The sequence below is a fragment of the Megalopta genalis genome, chromosome 4 (assembly GCF_051020955.1).
Source record: "Megalopta genalis isolate 19385.01 chromosome 4, iyMegGena1_principal, whole genome shotgun sequence".
NCBI lineage: Eukaryota > Metazoa > Arthropoda > Insecta > Hymenoptera > Halictidae > Megalopta > Megalopta genalis.
The window spans coordinates 28,956,430-28,975,256 of NC_135016.1; the positions used below are offsets into that span (position 1 = coordinate 28,956,430).

Genomic DNA, 18,827 nt, shown 5'->3' on the forward strand with positions numbered 1-18,827 from the left:
AATCATTGCGCGTTTTATTGTGGCCGTGTCCGTCTCTCTCTCTCTCTCTCTCTCTCTCTCTCTCTCTCTCTCTCTCTCTCTCTCGGGTTGCACGCGCCAGGCGTTAACACGCGGCCACCCCGAATTACAAATCGCGGCCGTACCGAACGTACCGGACATATAAAACCGACTTGCATAAGCTGTTAACGAAATGGATTCGCCCCGACTAATTAATTCACTGTCCGCCGCTGCAATAATCGTACTATGAATATTCGATAAAGTTATCTAGATTCCGCGGAACGACCGTGTCCTCGGCCCGATTGATAATCCGGCCCGCAGAATTTTCCTGATCTCTTATTCGCCATTAGCACGGCACTTGTACAGTCAACTTCGATCCGAGCGCGTTTACTTCTTCGGCTGTTAGACGCAGAAATTTACAGATAAACATTTGCACTGTGACAAAAGCATCGAGACCGAACAATTAATTATTCCTAATCGTACACTGGCTCGATGTTTAATATCCGGTTTTGAAATAGCGACAGAAGGAACTAGAATACGATTATTGTTGCGACGGCAACACCGAAGGTCGAACGTCCAAGGTGGCCATCCCTTGAGCAATTAAGCGATACCTATGACCGTAAAAAATGCACCCAAACGAAAATACCCTTCGACCCGACGAACGGACAACACGACTCATAAATTCCATATTTCCCAAAACGGAAAATTTACATCCCGAACTTTCGAACAGTTTCCCACTCCTCATTTCAAGTTCCTTCCGACACACCCATCTCCAATCAAAAACGCTTCATTTCCTCCACCAAAACCCACCATCCACCAATCAATAAAAAAACCGAGAATTGTCAGAACCACCAGTACGGCTAGAACCACCAGAATTGTTAGAACCACCATAACTGTTAGAACCACCAGAACTGTTAGAACCACCAGAACTGTTAGAACTCGTAGAACTCTAAGAACGCAGATAACGCATCGCTAAGACCATAGCTGTAATATTATTAAAGTGTACGTAAAGGCAACCAGCGACTTCGTTAAACGTAATTCCATTTGGAAACAACGCGCTCATACAATTATATTAATATGATAATTAACCCTTTCGCTCCGAACGACGGATATATCCGTCATCCATATAAACACTCGCGGAGCCGAACGCCGGATATATCCGACATCCACATGATCGCCCTCTGGGGACGAACGCCGGATATATCCGACATGCTGGTAAAATCGCGACCTAATTTTTGGACTGCACCGCCTCTTGTTACTATTGCGTGAATCTTTTGACGAAACAAACAAACGACAGTCCGAAATAAACGACACACCATTCAAGTTATATTTGTTCTACCTGCATTTCCCATTATTATTGTGTTACATGTCATAAAGGGATAGCAAATCGAAAGTACTAACTTTAGGACTAATTATTATGTATTATGTTTTGTATTATGAATATTATGTTTTATTTTATTACTGTATATTATATATTATTTCTTCACTTTTTCCATTGTTAATGAAACTTTTTTTACCTATTAAATAACTTTATACCTTATGCAGAAATTATAACTATATTGTTTTAAAGAAAAATCCCTTTTCTTCCCAAATACACTATCCACGCGCAATGTGCACAATTTCGGCGGGTGGTTCCGTTCAGGAGGGGCGCTACGGCGGACTGAACCGCCGTAGCGAAAGGGTTAATATAATGTATTAATTACTGGAATACAGTCCCTTGGACATCTAAACGGAGCTTAATTTTCCAATTTAAATTTCATTAAATAAACACTTCGATTCGTCCACGCTAAATGATTCTCAGTTCGAAGACGCATCTAATCGCACAGCAACTTCGAATTTCCTATACACACGGTGAACCGAGAAGTTCGATTCCAAAATGTGCGAGAAACCCACAAAATTATTCACAGCTCGATCCTTTCAGGAATTACACGGTCGCGTTGCCGTCGCGCGAAGCAGTCAATCTCATATTTTCGAATAAAAAGAAACCCGCCGCCTCCGAATTCTGAAACGTTCAAACTTCCATTAAGTCCCACTAACGAGCGAAACTTCGTCCGAACACCGAACACGTCGCGAACTCGGAAGTCGCATCCTCGGTGCACGTGACTTCCCTGTACACGCGATCCTTTTTTCCCTTTTCGTTCCAGCCCGTAAGGACCATGGAAATCGAGCATAATGAAGGCTACTCACGCGACGCCGCTAAAACCACCAACGAGACCGCTGCGACGCGAATTCGTTGTTTTTCAAAATTTTTATTCGCCCGGTGACTGAGAACCCTCTGCTTTTTGTGCTGGGTACACTTCCGTTAACAAGCGTCCGGCCGCTCGGCAAACCCTATCGCTTGTGTATTTATTTATGCCACGAGAAATTCCGAACATTGCTTTTAACACCTTAACTACCGGAAAGCCTGTTAACACTACAACTACCGAGTCATAAACAATGTCAAGATTGGGTTCATTTAAATTTCGTACGATTAGAATATATGCTCCAATAAAGAAGCGTACCTAAATATTAGGGGGACCGGAAAGTAATGTCGTTTCTGCGCATATTTATCTGTTTGAATTTAATGTAAACAAACGACATGACTTTCCGGTCCCGCTAATATTTCTTCTTGCAATATTTTTATAATATCAGGAACTGTAAAAGAAAAAATATCATTGGTAGTTCTAGCGTTAATAGACTTTTCAATGACTGAACTCTATATAAGAGAAGCTTAATCATTTTCTTTTAAACACAACACTTTCGCGAAAAAACTTGTTATGTTACATGAATCTAAATAATTTGATAGAGTTGTAGTTTTCGTAGTTTTTGTGATAAACAATGCCAAGATTGGATTCATTTAAATTTCGTACGATTAGAATATATGCTTCGATAAAAAAGTGTACCTAAATATTTTTTCTTGCAATATTTTTATAATATCAGGAACTGTAAAAGAAAAAATATAATTGGTAGTGCTAGCGTTAATAGACTTTTCAATGACAGAACTCTGTATAAGAGAAGTTTAATAATTTTCTTTTAAACACTTTCGAAAGAACTTGTTATGTTATATGAATCTAAATAAATTGATGGAGTTGTAGTTTTCATAGTTTTTGATAAACAATGCCAAGATTGGATTCATTTAAATTTCATACGATTAGAATATAAGCTTCGATAAAAAAGTGTACCTAAATATTTCTTCTTGCAATATTTTTATAACACCAGAAACTGTAAAAGAAAAAATATCATTGGTAGTTCTAGCGTTAATAGACTTTTCAATGACTGAACTTTATATAAGAGAAGTTTAATAATTTTCTTTTAAACAACACTTTCGCGCGCGAAAGAAATTGTTACGTTACATGAATCTAAATAATTTGATGAAGTTGTAGTTGTAGTTTTTGAACAATTTTTTAAGAGATTCTCAACCGTTGATCTACGATTTTGAGAAAATTGCTAGAAAATTGCCGGTAGATAAATCATTAAGATAACACGCGTGTTTCAGCTTGAAATACGTTTCTATTTGAAATATGTTTCAGCTTTATTTTTCGAAAGTATTGCAATTGAACAAAATACGAAGAAAATCAAACGTATACAGTACAATTAGAGGAATTTATACACTTTTCAAAAAGATAGAATAACTAATTGGTTGAATTGGCAGGAAAATGAAAATTCATTTATCGTTCAACATTTTTCGTCGAAAATAAAGGGTACAGTAATGTCTTTCTAATTGACGCTCAGCTTGAAAAGAAAAATGGACAACTTGAGAAAAGGAGGTACGATTACTCGAGTTTTGCACCTCGTTTTTATAATTGTTGATAATCTGCCACTATAAAAACGAGCCGCAAGACTCGATCAATCGTACCTCCTCTTGCCAAATTGTCCACTTTTGTGTACAATCTGAGCGTCAATTAGGGCGACACCACTGTATCGTTCACTCTGTTGGCAGAAACTATCGATTTCAAAGAGGATTGTACGAAGACGATGCAGAACTAGCTGCGCCAGGCACGCAACGGAGGGACACACGATCGTTTATGCGAATTCATATTGCCACTGTATTATGTAAATGTCTCTGTTAATGGCTACGATCATGGAGGCGATCGTTCACCGACTGCTCGGTGAGCGAGTCGGATATCCCGATTTTGCCGCGGCATATCACCAGAAATTTCTCACTTTAACCGTTGGACGGCGGACATTTTTGGATAGTTATAGCAGCCATGGCTGGTTCCATTCGAATCTCTGCGATTAATATTCATTTGTATATTTTTAAACCCGTTTTATTTAGACCCAAGCTAATCATTTTATTCGACTCAATATTAACCCTTTGCACTCGAGGGCTCCGGAGCGGAGCCATTTAAAATTTGTCTTCAAACTCGAGGGCTCCGCTACGGAGACAATGCAAATAATTTTCAGTTTTTAACATAAGAACAAAAACAAATCGTAAAAATTAGTTATAGGATGTTTCGCTGTTGGTGACAAATGACGGTCGCGGCTCGCGGATTGTTATGCTCTCGATAACAGCACACAATCGCGGTTTGAGCAACATTCCGCATTCCGCACTTGGATGCAAGTGAGTTAAGTCGTGTTATTCAGCAGTAGAGTGTATATCAGATTCTAGTTTATCTGTTGTTTTTATATTTTGAATACATATTTATATCCCCGATATGGCAAATAAAAGAAAAATTTGTGAAAATTATAGTGATATTGAAAGTAGTAGCGACGAATTAGAATTTGAAGTTCATAGTGAACATTACATAAATAATATAGACGCTCTTGGCCGTGATGAAGCAGACAATATTGAACTAAGCCATGAATCCGATTCTAATGATAGTGATATATTTCCTGCTGTACGACGACACATACCGAGAATTGAAAGTGATATTGAAGTGAAGTTTGTAAAATTGTTGGTGGACCAATTGATTGGAAATTTCCGACAAAACAGCACATCTCGAGAATACAGTTACACACCAAATACGGAGGCCAGGCTCAACAACACACCTACATATTATACGTTCTGGAACCAAGAAAGATTGTGTAGTGTGTTCGAATAGAAAAATTCCAGGCGAAAGACGGCAGACCCATTATTTTTGTGATACCTGTCTAGAGAAGCCAAGATTATATATTGGCAATTGCTTCGAGAGGTATCACACTTTGGAAGATTACAAAATGTAATAATTTTATAATTTTTTTTATATATCCTAACATTTGTATCCATAAACAATTAAAAAAATAATAACATACAACGATGACTTTTCTTTTAATGCTTATATCATGAACTTACATGTGAATATGATCTTTTCACTAAAATGGCTTCGAGTTGCTGGTAATATGACTCAAAAAAAACTTCGAGTGCAAAGGGTTAATAGTTGATAATTGCAAACGACTGCCAGAAACTTAGAATCCAGATGGAAACTTTGTCATCACTCACAGAAAATTATCTTCCACGAGCCAACGGAATCTGCCGTCGGTTTAATATCTCTTCGAAAATAATAACGTCCGACAAAATGCTACTGCTAAATGAATTCATAAAAATTGCTTGTTACACACGAGGATTAACGTGTTACCTAGAACGATATAAATTTCGTCGAAGCGAATTGCGACTCGTGATTCGCCGTGTATAATCGAAACGCAGCGGTTTCGGAGCAGATTGTGAGCGATGAAAGCCAGAAACGTGGACAGTAATGTAGAATGGAAAAACGACTGGCGTAAGCCAGATACACGGAAAAAATTGTACGCTAAATTGGCCAAACGCATTGTCCAACACAGAATTTTCTATTTAACCGAACAATGGCATTTTTGTCGAAAAATTCCATTACCTTTCGGTCGGTAGAATGATATTTTAGCTCGATGGTGGTCGATCGGCGCGTGACCAGACAGCTTATTAGACTGCCGTTTTATTCATTTATGGCAGAAATGAGTGAGAGTAATTTAAAACAGTGTGCAACTTAAAACAATCGAGGAGTATCGATGTATTATTTTAAACTCGTTGAAATTATTAAAAAAAAAAAAATTAAATGTACAATCAATGCAACGAATCTTTATTTTGTATAAAGATCCTAAGCCTACTTATTATTTAAAGATCGTTGTTTGTCATTCGATTCATTATACGTACAGAATTTCCATTATATTTCATTCAATTACGTTTTAACTTTAATTCTCATTCTGACGAAATTCCGATGAACATTGAACATTGCACATTGAACTATGAACATTGACCATTGACTTTTGACCACTGATCATTGACCAATAATTAGCCACTGACCACTGACCACTGATCACTGACATAACCCTACATAACAGATCTTTATGTACCGTGACATAATTTCATATTATTTATTATCCTGTTACATTGAAATATTTGTTGCTTGTGTATGTATTATGTTAAATTATGTGTCAGTTATGTATATATTATGTTAGAATATGCGTTACGCGACACCTAGTAATTTTTAATAAAAAAATGTTTCGAACAAAAATCGATCAGTACTCAGTTTCTAAAAAATTACAATACTAAATGTTGGTAAAAGATTTTTGTATTCAACATCAAACAAATTTTAACATAACTGGATATCATTCGTGTACAAATCGATCCATCTTTGCATTCCCTTTAAAAAATTACTAACGTACTTAGGTCAAAAATTAATTAGTTTAGAAGTTATGATTATAATCCCGAACGCCCATAAGATCCCATCGCTGAGAGCCACGCCGACGCGATGCAACGCGATTCGCGAAACAAAAGCGAGATATACGTCGCCTCGCTGGACAGCTGGGACAACAAAATTCGCGATGACGTTCGTAGACTTTCGCACTCGTCGACGCGCGCCTCGTTGTAATTTCGAGCATCGTCGTTGTCGCGGAAAATCGAAAAATGGACCCGATGCTGCAGCGGCACGGCGCGAAGCACGTATACAAGGTGCCAGAAGGATTACGGGAACTGAGCGCTGACATTTCACGCGAGGTAAGCACGCGCAGCGTTTCGCTCGATCTTTAACTAAAGTGTTTCCGATAAGCGACGCGAGTCCCGCATTAATCGGCGTTCCTTGCCGGGAGGCTCGGGTCTCGATGTTTTTCTTGTTAATACCGAACAACGGTTAACGAGGACTTTCCTATCTCGACATCGGAAGCGTGTAACCCGTTACTTTTTTCCCTCTCTACATCGGATCAACCGGTTCAGAGACGCGCGTAACTTCACTATCGCCGTTTATGCAAATGAAAATGCGGCGATCCATTTACACGGTCGTAAATGTTGCACGAATAAATTCAGATCCATGATAAATTAATAATTGAATTTTAGACACAGCTCGAGAGAATTTTTATTTCACTCCGAGCTCGATTCGATGTCCGATGTTATCGGAGATTCATGATCTGTCGATCGCAAATGACTGCCAGTGAAGAAGGACGACCATAAATCGGACACCGTGTTCTTAACCGCTTTGCCGTACTTTGACGCATTCACTTTTGCTGCTCTTTTAACATTAGAACTACCAAACCAGTCAAAATGACTGGTTTATTTATTTTCTGCTTTTTTTTATTATGTTTATTTTGAATCCTTATCTATTTAGCGAAAGCAGAAACTTTCCTAAAAAACCGAGCTATATCGGAAGTTATTTATGACTCGATCTAATAGCAGCGAAAATTCCTGAAAACTGCTAACAGAGAGAGAGAGAGAGAGAGAGAGAGAGAGAGAGAGAGCACAGTAATTGGCTCCTCCACTCTAAACGATTGATTCGAAAAACAGGTGCTAAGATCGCAGCCGTCAAGTTTGTACGACTTCATCGCCGAATACGTGGACACGCTTTTAATCACGAGAGAGAACACGAAGGGTGAGTCCGTCGGCGGATCCAATTGTCATTGACCGTGCTTTTACCACCCATTCGGACAAGTTCGTTGAACAGTATCAGTGGAAACTTGTTTCATCGTTGCAGTCGCGGTGAAGGTCGTAAACAACATATTGCTCGGAAGCGAAGCGATCCTTGCAATACTTTACCGGGCCGGTTTTACATTGGAGCAGATCGCGCTCGCGGCGCCGCGGATCCAGGTAAATTTTCTCCTAGCGTGTCAGATGACTATCGGCACTGACACGGTGCATTTCGCTCCGAAATGCCCGGCTCATTTTTTCTTTTTTTTTTGGTTCCCAGAAAGCGTTCCGGGAGTACTTGGACGCGGTTGACACGCAACCGGAACAGGTATGCACAGGTAAATTTATGACTCACGAATTCTGCGAAAGGTACACTGAACCGCCTTATATTCTCGAGCTGCCGTAATGCACGATTATTTTTAGAAGTCCGTGACAGGTTCTGGTTCCTCCGGCAAACACGATTTCTTTCGTATCATTTAGAAAATTAAGAGGTGTTTCTAATTAACACGTTCGGTGCCGCGTCGGTTCCATATATACAGGGTGATTCATTAATACTGTTAGAAAGCAATATCTTTGTTATAACGATAACGATGCTTATCGTTAACGCAATATTTTCGTTAACGATGCTGAAAAATGCTACGGGGAAGGATTTTATGGTTCGGTGGAGCATCCTAAAGTTATGGTATGTCTGGGAAATGTGGGGTTCCTGAGGTCATTTGAAGTAACTTTCTCCTTTACAAAAATGTTCTCCGAGGCATCGTTAACGAGTTATTAACGAAAAACACTGACCAATGTGAAGCGAGCACGATTAGTGCGAGGCGGCAGAGCCAACGAACGCACGAAGTCCAGTTTCGTTCAATGGCTCGCCCACCACGCGCCAGCTGATCTCGTCTCTCATTGGTCACCGTTTCTCGTTAATAACTCGTAAACGAAGCCGCGGATTGCATTTTCGCTAAGGAAAAAGTTACTTCAAATGATCTCATGAACCCCTCAGTACCCGGAAATACAATAATTTTAGGACATCCTGTATATTGCGCTGGAAATAGCTTTTTTTCTTAATGGTCGTACCTTTCAAGATTTCAAGGTCATCGATGTATTTTCAAATTACGTTACATATTTACATGTTTCTATATTACATATCTCTATCAATATGTCATGACAGTTGAGACCGAAACGAATCCGATGATCGGTAATAATTTATAATTTAATATTAATAATTAATAAATATTAATAATTTAACCTTAACGTGATCTTGAATTCGGATAAATGAAACTTGAAATATTTAGAAATGAATACGAATGCTGAAATAACTGCGACAGAGAGATCAACAATAAAAAATTTATTGGAATGTACGTTCCGAATCATTTCCATTAACTTCTGCACATTTTTTAATTCGGTATTTTATTCAAGTTGCAGCCGATTTCAGCGCGACGATTCAAATCGCGACGAACAATACGATACTTGACAGGCTTAAGGTCACGCGAAGGTTATGTTACTATAGGTTACTGGATTCGTTTTGGTCTTAGCTATCGTGATATAATGATAGAAATATATAATCCTACTTAAAAAAACATCGACGGCCTTGAAATCTCAAAAAATATGACCTTGAAAAAGACATTATTTGCACTGAAACATGTGTCCTTATGAACCATACAATTTGTTCCTCTAGGAATCTTGTGTATCGTTAACGATAACTGAGATATTGCTTTGTAAAAGCTTTAGTAAATCAACCTGTAGCTGACACTATGATCACTGCATTTAGAATGTTACTAGGATTTTTAGAATTGCAAATGGTTTCATTGAAAACGTGACTGATATTCGTAGACTATACCGAAGACGAGAAGTCGAAGATCTCCGTACGAAGCATCCTAGAAGCGACTGGATCGTCCCGCGAAAATGCTGAACGTGCTGCTACCGTGATACAAGTAATACTAAACGTGAATAATTATAAACCCAAAGTAAATTTGATGTTCCTAACGATATTTAAGCAGAAACTCAACAAAACGTCCTATTTGTATATTTCTACAGGGTGTCCCAAAAATGCCTCGCAATCTGAAAGTGGCGGCTTCCACAGGTCATTTGAAGCAGCTTCTTCCTTCACAAAAATTGTCTCCGAGGCATCGTTAACGAGTTATTAACGAAAAACAGTGACCAATGAGAGGCGAGCTCAGCTGGCGCGAGGTGGTCGAGCCAACGGCGCCAGCGGTAGAAGGTCGAATCCCGGCTCAGCTGGCGCGAGCCGGTCGAGCCAACGGCTCCAGCGGTCGAGGCGGTCGAATCCCGGCTCAGCTGACGCGAGGCGACCGAGCCAGTGAGCGGAACTGGGCTTCGCGCGCTGGTTGGCTGGGCCGCCTCGCGTCAGCCGTACTCGATTCTTATTGGTCACTGTTTTTCGTTAATAACTCGTTAACGGTGCCTCGGAGAAAATTTTTGTAAAGGAAGAAACTGCTTCAAATGATCCGAGGAACCCGCCATTTCCGGATTGCGAGACATTTTTGGGACACCCTGTATATAACAAAGATAATAGAAAATGGAAATATGCAATTATAGTTTTGTTTTGTTTTTGTTCGAGTATCGGTCAAATTGTGAAAGTTATTTTGAGTTTATAATTATGCACATCGCTGTACGTAAATTTAATCGACAAAATAACTGACACATTTCACTGTGCCAGGCAGCGTTTCGTGGCCACTACGAAAGGATGCTTCTGGACGAGAGACAGGGAAAGGTTCAATGGCGAAAAGCGGTCGGAGAGACATTGGAAATCCTCAGAAAGGCTGGTGCAACACAGTCGGAAATTTTGAAAGCAGCGAAGCACTTGAAGGTAAGAATTGCTCTTGTTTTTTTTACGAGCGAATAATTGAGACGATGTTGCGCGCAGTTCGCCTATCGTGGATATTACATCAGGAGAAACCAGAAGATTGACGTTCGTAAGATCTTAGTCCTGCTACACTGTTGAGAATTTTACGTGAATCTGGTATCGAGGGTTTTCAATAATGTGAATATTCGCAGCGGAAACTGAAGAAGAGCTGAAGGAGGATAGTCGTATAGTGGAGACCGCGCAGACCATTCAAGCTGTCGCTTGGATGGAAATGATGTACAACGATTCTGGTTTGACGATGAAACAGGCGAACGAGGCTGCTACGGTTATCCAGGTAATGTTCTTTATTTCATATCTCTGTGAGACAATTATATAATATATAACCTAGCAATAATACTTCAAAAGTAATTTTAAATCTCTTACACTAGAGAAAAGAAGACATTTCTCTAAAACTTCCTAATTTTTCTAATTTTCAGAAAAATTATAGCATAGAAAAATTTTGGATAACAATTGGACAATTTTGATTACTGTTTCTGGATTTTAAATTCGATGCACCCTCACTACTGTAATCCTTTAATTATGAGGCCATGTTTGTCATATTAAAAATTGCCATTTTTTTTTTTAAATTAAAGGGAAAAGATCAAACTTCGTTCGACTGAAAACGACACGACCGAAAAAAATTTGACAAAGTCCGTGCATTTCGTCGAACTTGACATTTTTTTAATATGACGGACTTCACAGATCTCAGTATGACAAACATAACCTCGCATTTAGACGATTACAGTAAATCCAGAGATTACTTAAAATCCAGAGATTTTCTATCTTAAAGTAGAGATTTCAAGCTTTAATTTAAGAAAAGAGTCATGATCCTAAGATGATTTTTCGAGGAGTTATCGTCGGTCAAAGTTAGCCAATTTTCATCCGTCAGTGTCACGATTTTTTTCGAGCGGTATATTTTCGTCGCGTGAGAAATCGTAACTTCCAGTCGCCTTAATAAATCTCGTCAATTCAGAGAGCGTACAAGCAGTACCGCGAGAGAAGAGGCTGTTACGACGTGCAACGATTAGAGTCGACCAAGTCGATGATCGTTCAGGCAGTTATCGATTCTCTGCATCAGAGAGTGTTCCAAAAAGTGATGTCTCGCGACGATATCCCCATGGAATACGGTACTAAAGAGGAGTTAACGATCACCAGCACGAAGGTTCAGATGGCTATCAAAGAACGCTTAAGGATGTCTCGTCTGTCGATGGATGGTGAACGCTCGAATACTATTCTAACGTTGTCGTTCGAATTGCGACGCATAACTGCACGTGATTGGACACAACGCACTTCAGAGACGTCTGGCGTGGGAAAATTGTTCGTTAAACCGTTTATTAATTTCTCGTAAAAATCACAGCAGTATACAGGGTGTCCCAAAAATGTCTCGCAATCCGAAAGTGGCGGATTCCTCGGGTCATTTGAAGCAACTTTTTCCTTTACAAAAATTTTCTTCGAGGCGCCGTTAACGAGTTATTAACGAAAAACAGTGACCAATGAGAAGCGAGCTCAGCTGGCGCGAGGTGGCCGAGCCAACGGCGCCAGCGATCGAGCGGTCGAATCCCAGCTCAGCTGGCGCGAGGCGACCGAGCCAATGAGCGGAACTGGGCTTCGCGCGCTGGTTGGCTGGGCCGCCTCGCGGCAGCTGTAATCGATTCTTATTGGTCACCTGTTTTTCGTTAATAACTCGTTAACGGTGTCTCGGAAAAAATTTTTCTAAAGGAAGAAACTGCTTCAAATGATCCGAGGAACCCGCCATTTCCGGATTGCGAGACATTTTTGGGACACCCTGTATATGGACTCGTATATATTGTCACAGTCCAATTCAGATCTGAGTGAGTGTTCAATCACCTGTGCAGCTGTGAAGCCGTTTCCATTAGAAAGGTATTACAGTAAATTCTCCGCAATTGACGCTCAGAGATTGTTCACAAAAAAGGACAATTTCGAACGAGGAGATTATTCGAGCCTTGCGGTTCGTTTTTATATAGTTACCGATTGTCAACAACTATATATAATCGTACCTTCTTTTCCCAAATTGTCCATTTTTATATACAATCTAAGCGTCGATTAGGGAGAATTGACTGTGTTTCACGTGTTCGCGATTCTGATGGTAACAATTTCACTTAGAAGAAGAAGAGGGAGAAGAAGCAGCAGCAGAAGAGGGAGAAGAGATTGAGGATGATAAGGAAGGAATACCAGAAAAAGAAGAGGAGACCGACCTAGGTATCTTTAATTTCCAGTACACGTTTTAAGCATTAAAAGTCGTCCGAAAGCGATACAGAGAAGTGATACACGGAATCATCGAACAATCCCCGCAGAAACAGAGGAAACGGCGTCCGCGCTAGCCAGCCCCGATTCTGAATACCGTCCAGCGGAATCGGAAGCGAAGACCGACGCAGAATACACGGAAGAACAGTTGACGGAAGCGGAAATGGATGCGCGGCAAACGTCGGAAGTCGAAATGACAACGGAGCAATTACCCGCGATCGTTGAACCACAATCGGAGGCTGAAACGGAGTATCCGACGGAATTAGATACCGAAGAGGAAGATATGGGTACAACGAAGAAGATGATCATCGAACCGTAAATCGTTCCTTCGTATCAACGTCTTCCGGAACATTTTCTAATTTCACCTTTTAGGCACGACGCGCCACTACAGTGGCTTCCGCGGATATAATCTTTTAGAACGACACGCCACTATAGTGGTAGTAGTAATAATCGTCTTCATATACATTGTTTCACACTTCTTTTGTTTTCACATCGATTTATAACAGTCTACAGGGTGTCCCAAAAATGTCTCGCAATCCGGAAATGGCGGGTTCCTGGGATCATTTGAAGCAACTTCTTCCTTTACAAAAATTTTCTCCGAGGCACCGTTAACGAGTTATTAACGAAAAACGGTGACCAATAAGAATCGAGTACGGCTGGCGCGAGCCGGTCGAGCCAACGGCGCCAGCGGTCGAGGCGGTCGAATCCCAGCTCAGCTGGCGCGAGGCGACCGAGCCAATGAGCGGAACTGGGCTTCGCGCGCTGGTTGACTGGGCCGGCTCGCGCCAGCCGTACTCGATTCTTATTGGTCACTGTTTTTCGTTAATAACTCGTTAACGGTGCCTCGGAGAAAATTTTTGTAAAGGAAAAAGTTGCTTCAAATGGCCTGAGGAACCCGCCACTTTCGGATTGCAAGACATTTTTGGGACAGTCTGTATATATAGACAGAATATACAGTATCAGACTCTGTACAGTACATATCAGACTCTGCCGACCAGAGAAATAGCCTCGCGCAGAATTCAGCCGTACCTAAAAGGTTAAGTTGTCGAGGGGATTCTATTTGCCATTGTTTAGTAGCTACTCCGTATTAATTCGTCGGAGAACCGTTCCCTTTGACGTCGCGAAACGATACGATAGATTGATTTAACGGTTCGCGGAAGGTCGGATTAATGGAAAAAATAGCATTCGGAATTTCATAGGCACGTGCCGCGCGCGCTTTGAACTTTCCAAAATAAATGTAAAAGCATTTCTCTTCCGAAATTGCTTTGTGCAGAGACTACGGGCGGAATTTATTTTACGCGCAATGCGCAAATCAATTAATAACGAACTCTGTTGCAGGGGCGGAGGAGAAAGAAAAGGAAAAAGAGAGCGCGGAAGCCGAGGAGCAGAAGCACGAGGAAGCGGAAGAGGAGCCAAATGTTGCCCAAGAGACCGGCACCGCGGACGATGCGGTGGAATGATATATAAATGTCCTCGGTTATTAACTTTATTAAAGCGATATATTACCAAAATAGCTTGATTAACTTTATTAGGGTAATATACTTTTAAAAATGCGCTGCCCGAAACGCCGGGGTCCGGGATCCTTCGCGGCAGAAGCAAATCCTTGTTTCTTTCTCTTTTTCTCGAGAAGCACGGAAACGGAAAATGAGAGCTGGATCGGCTAAATCTGAACCATGGACCGTGGTAACAAGTGAACAATTTATTAAACGACAACGATCTCTATCGTGCACAATGCTATAAAAACGAAAGCATACTCAAGAAATTACGTGTATACGCGCGAATAGTTCGAACTAGAAAAGCGAACTCGAACAGCGTTCGCGTAAGACAACTTGTATTTTCCTCGGAGATACGAAAACATTTGATCGAACGAATCCGTGTTCGTCGACGTTCATTAAACCGAACACGAACTGTCGCAGTTGATTTTTGTATAGAAAAATACGACGTAGACGAGAAACTGTCCTAGGAATACGACAAGCAAGGCGACTTCGAATTTAGTCAGACCTAAAATGTGTGTCTCCACGGCGTGCCCTTGGCCGAGCAGCACGTTCCGGTTTTGACTAAACGCGACTTCAGATTTTTGATCTGGCCGGAGTCCCCCTCCCGGAAAATCTGCACGCAGCCGGTTCTGCACGGTTTCCCGGACGGTCTGAAATTCTCCTGGAACCGATGCCCGTCGCTGGCCCAGCATCTCTCCCTGTTTCTCAGGCTCGCGTTCTCATCCATTTGGCTAGCCTCGGAGGTGAACGATTTGTTGCAGTCGTCCTTAACCCGATCGTCCGGCAAATCGTTCTCGCCCCCGTACTTTCTGTGTTTGCACTTCCTGCTGGCCTTGTACTTCTCCACCAGGATGCACAACGAGTCCTTGTGGTCGATCTTTGCCACGCAATCCTCGTACTCCTCGTCGTTCTGCTCCTGCACCGTCGATATCTTCTCCTTCGGACGAAGATCGCGACGTCGGATCGACTCGTTCGCGGCAGCCTGGCTTCTGTTGCAGCATTTTCCATGGCCGGCGCAGCTCGACGAGCAGAGACAGGTGTCCGAGAAGAGACGAGGCTTTTCTTTCACCGAGCAACTAGAAATGATCGTTTCTCGGTAGGCTGGATTTCGTGAAACCGACGGATGAAAATTGGCTAACTTTGACCGACGATAACTCCTCGAAAAATCATCGTAGGATCTCGTGACTCTTTTCTTAAATTAAAGCTTGAAACCTCTACTTTAAGATAGAAAATCTCTGGATTTTAAGTAATCTCTGGATTTACTGTAATCGTTTAAATGCGAGGCCATGTTTGTCATATTTAAATCTGCCAAGTCCGCCATATAAAAAAATTGCCAAGTTCGATAAAATGCACGGACTTTGGCAAATTTTTTTCGGTCGTGCCGTTTTCAGTCGAACGAAGTTTGATCTTTTCCCCTTAATTTGAAAAAAAAGGAACGTGACTGAGATTTTTCTTCGCAAAGTTACAGCACTTTAACACGTTCAGCGCGGCCGCAATCAACCGCTAAAATTCCCACGAAGTCAAAGGAATTTAATCAATTAAACCGAAATTAGAAAGTTAATATTAATCATAGCGGATGATATTAGAGCTCATTCGCGTCCGAAACATCCTAGTCAAATTCAGTTTGTTCGAATATATTACAATGAAAATGAACTTCCAAAATTGGTCGGAAATTAGTGTCGCCCATATTTGGTCGACGCGGCGCTGAACGTGTTAAAGTAATCCTTGGCAATTTTTAATACGACGAACATGGTCTCGCGTGAAACTTCGACTTCGAATTTCGGGCAACTGGGAATTCGCGGGGAATTTCGCGCACAATCGGCAGTTCTAGCGTGAAACTCTGCGCGGGCAGACAGAACAACCAGTTGAAGCAACGTGATCGCCACGTACCTGTGGCAATCTTCTCGTTCGCAGTGATGACAACGGTTGTGATTATGGCAGCACCGACCGCGACTCTGAGAACAGCAAAAGTCTCGACGTGGCCGGGACAAGTCAACGTTCGAGTGCTTCGCGCATTGCGGATCGCAGCGGCGATGGATGTTGTCGCGCGAGCTCTCCTTCCACGATCCGAACAGGTTCGACTTGGAGTTCCTGGGGTCCGACCTGCAACCGGCACCCCCGCAACAGCGCTGCTCCTCCATGTTGCACCCTAAACGAAGCGAAATTATCGCGATAATTCATCGGGACGTCGCCGTGATTCAGGAACGCGCGGAATTTCAACTTACTCCGTTTCTCCGGCGAGCCGCCGCCTTTAACGTTATCTACTCGATCGTAGCCTTCGTCGTATAGAAGATTAACGGAATCCAATTTGGCCGAAGTTTCTTTCGGGCTTCGTCTTCGTGAATGGGAATACGAAGTGCGGCAGCGGCCAGAATTTCTGGACTCCGTTATGAAACTTTTCATCGTTTTTACGTCGGAGCTGGAAAATAAAATAAGTTAGCTTGCGGAAAGTTCGGTCCCGGACGTTGAACGCCGAGACATTTCGATAAATGGCCGAACAATTTCTTGCGAATTTCTTCGCTGCTTTCGTCAATTAGCTGTAATATTGGCACATATTTTAAGATTGCTGCATCACTTTACAAAAGTGGATACAGCTTATAAAATATCGGACAGTTCGATTAAATTATAAGATACGTTGCTTCGTTCGAAATAAATTTGATTTCGATTCAATCACATAAATAAATTTTACGATTGAATTTTCTATTTTAAAGAAAATATGTACACTATAATACATCCTGATGAAATATATTCTGATAATTGCTTTTAGAACTTAAAAAAAATTCAGAGTAAAGATAATATATACACGTGTATAAAAAACATCGAAATAACACTTATATTACGTTTCGTTAAATTTTTAAAGCATTTCGTAACTCTTAAAAAATTATAATCGACAAAAAAGAGTGGCTTTTATTAAAAAAAAAATTAAAGTTTTAACTATTCAGTTTTTTTTATTAAGTTTTGGCTATTTTCAAAAAACAATTAAAGTATTAGCTGTTTTTTTTTTTATTAAGTTTTTATTATGTTTAGTCATCCGACATTTCACGAGCAGTCAAGAAAATGACTACTATTAGTCGTCCGGACGTTATTGCGTTAAGAGCATTTAAGATGTCGTTATATCAAATAACGTGCTCGAAGATCATCGTTTACTTATAAAAAAAAAAGAAAAAAAGTGTTCCAGAAATTTTGTCGGTCCTAAGAAACGGCGGGATGAAAAGCGATTCTTAATGGCAGCCAGAAACGACAGTTATCCGGGAATTATTGCAGCCGGGGGAGGAACATTTTTCCTGCTACGTAAAACGACGGTCGAAATATCGTACTTGTCCAGTTGTTCCGATTTGGACGGATCGCCTTTCTTTGATATCTCATTGTACTCTTTGCTTGGAACGATGTCAAGCGCGTCCCCCGCGCTGCACTGGTCCGTTGTCTTTGAAGCGTTCGCCGGTTCGTTAGCTTTCGCGGCCCCGTTGCGTTTACGACAGCAACTGCAGATTATTGGTTTCTGAAGTAAGTTTTCCTTGATCGAGCCACTTTCGCCGTACTCGTCGCTCCAGACTGTTTTACTAAGGCCTGGTCTTGAGCTCGAGCATTTTCTCGAAGAGAACTGAACGTTCTCCGACTCCTGCGGCTCCTCGTTCTCTGTCACGCTCTCGGCCTAATTTGATTTACGATAAAACGTCACTGTCAAGCGTCGCCCGAGTTCGAGGCGCGGTCTTTTGACAAAGGACCTCGCGTTTAGCGAATGCCGTTTCTATTAGAAAGGCGATTACCTTGTTCTCGAAGTTACCGCAAAGTCCATAATTCTTGGGAAACCTGCGACGCGCGCGTTGGAAAGCAATGGAGGCTGCGACTAGCTGGTGCGACGATGATGGACACACCTGGGACATTGCTGTAATTTGTTGGGATCGACTCGATCATTCCCCCGATTTTAATTAGCTATGTTGGTAAATCGAGATGTTTGGTTATGGCCACGATGATGGAAGGGTGACTGAACGATGAAGCGAGTCGCTTCATGCCGCAACTGATTCGTGAAACATCGTAATCCGTTTTAATCGATCCCACGAAATTTGATTAACAAGCGATAATATCTTCTACCGCATTTAATCGCTCGACCGCGAATTTGATGCGTCTGTAATAAAAATGGGTGAAATTTCAAACAGTGAAGATATTCAAAGAATTTAAGGACATCTATGTGCTATTTTCAACTCGATGAAATCATTAAAGAAAGAAAGAAATTTTTATTTGACTCATCTTTCGATGAAGATAATTGGTGAACGCAATCGATGAAGATAAGTTTTATTTGGCATAAAGACCCGCACTCTACTAATTATTACATTCGTTGACAAAGTTCGTTCAAAATTAGTCTTAAATTATTTTCAGAATTTTAATC

At 41.2% G+C, this 18,827-nt stretch overlaps 2 protein-coding genes across 2 annotated transcripts; one reads left to right on the forward strand and one right to left on the reverse strand.

Moving 5' to 3' along the window:
* Nucleotides 1-6,832: 6,832 nt before the first annotated feature.
* LOC143259349 (uncharacterized) lies at nt 6,833-14,404 on the forward strand. Its single transcript, XM_076521020.1, has 12 exons — nt 6,833-6,922; nt 7,703-7,787; nt 7,890-8,002; nt 8,103-8,160; nt 9,647-9,747; nt 10,494-10,643; nt 10,701-10,749; nt 10,832-10,974; nt 11,653-11,950; nt 12,804-12,899; nt 12,995-13,231; nt 14,283-14,404. Exons 1-12 carry the CDS (start codon nt 6,833-6,835, stop codon nt 14,402-14,404), a joined length of 1,542 nt encoding a protein of 513 aa, XP_076377135.1.
* A 10-nt stretch (nt 14,405-14,414) lies between these two features.
* Nucleotides 14,415-18,566, reverse strand: LOC117218438 (uncharacterized). Its single transcript, XM_033466804.2, has 5 exons — nt 18,208-18,566; nt 17,758-18,092; nt 16,666-16,859; nt 16,331-16,589; nt 14,415-15,516 (listed from the first exon to the last, which is right to left on the reverse strand). The coding sequence occupies exons 1-5, from the start codon at nt 18,322-18,324 to the stop codon at nt 14,946-14,948; spliced, it is 1,476 nt and encodes a 491-aa protein (XP_033322695.2). The 5' UTR covers nt 18,325-18,566; the 3' UTR covers nt 14,415-14,945.
* Nucleotides 18,567-18,827: the final 261 nt, after the last annotated feature.

Bases quoted from the DNA above. Each gene is read 5' to 3' on its own strand.
- LOC143259349 (XM_076521020.1), top strand. From the start codon at position 6,833: ATGGACCCGATGCTGCAGCGGCACGGCGCGAAGCACGTATACAAGGTG. The intron at 8,161-9,646 runs GTAAATTTATGA...TGATATTCGTAG, and splicing joins ACCGGAACAGGTATGCACAG to ACTATACCGAAGACGAGAAG. The intron at 10,750-10,831 runs GTAAGATCTTAG...GAATATTCGCAG, and splicing joins AAACCAGAAGATTGACGTTC to CGGAAACTGAAGAAGAGCTG.
- LOC117218438 (XM_033466804.2), bottom strand. From the start codon at position 18,324: ATGTCCCAGGTGTGTCCATCATCGTCGCACCAGCTAGTCGCAGCCTCC. The intron at 18,093-18,207 runs GTAATCGCCTTT...AAATCAAATTAG, and splicing joins GCGGTAACTTCGAGAACAAG to GCCGAGAGCGTGACAGAGAA. The intron at 16,590-16,665 runs GTAAGTTGAAAT...CGCTTCGTTTAG, and splicing joins CGGCTCGCCGGAGAAACGGA to GGTGCAACATGGAGGAGCAG.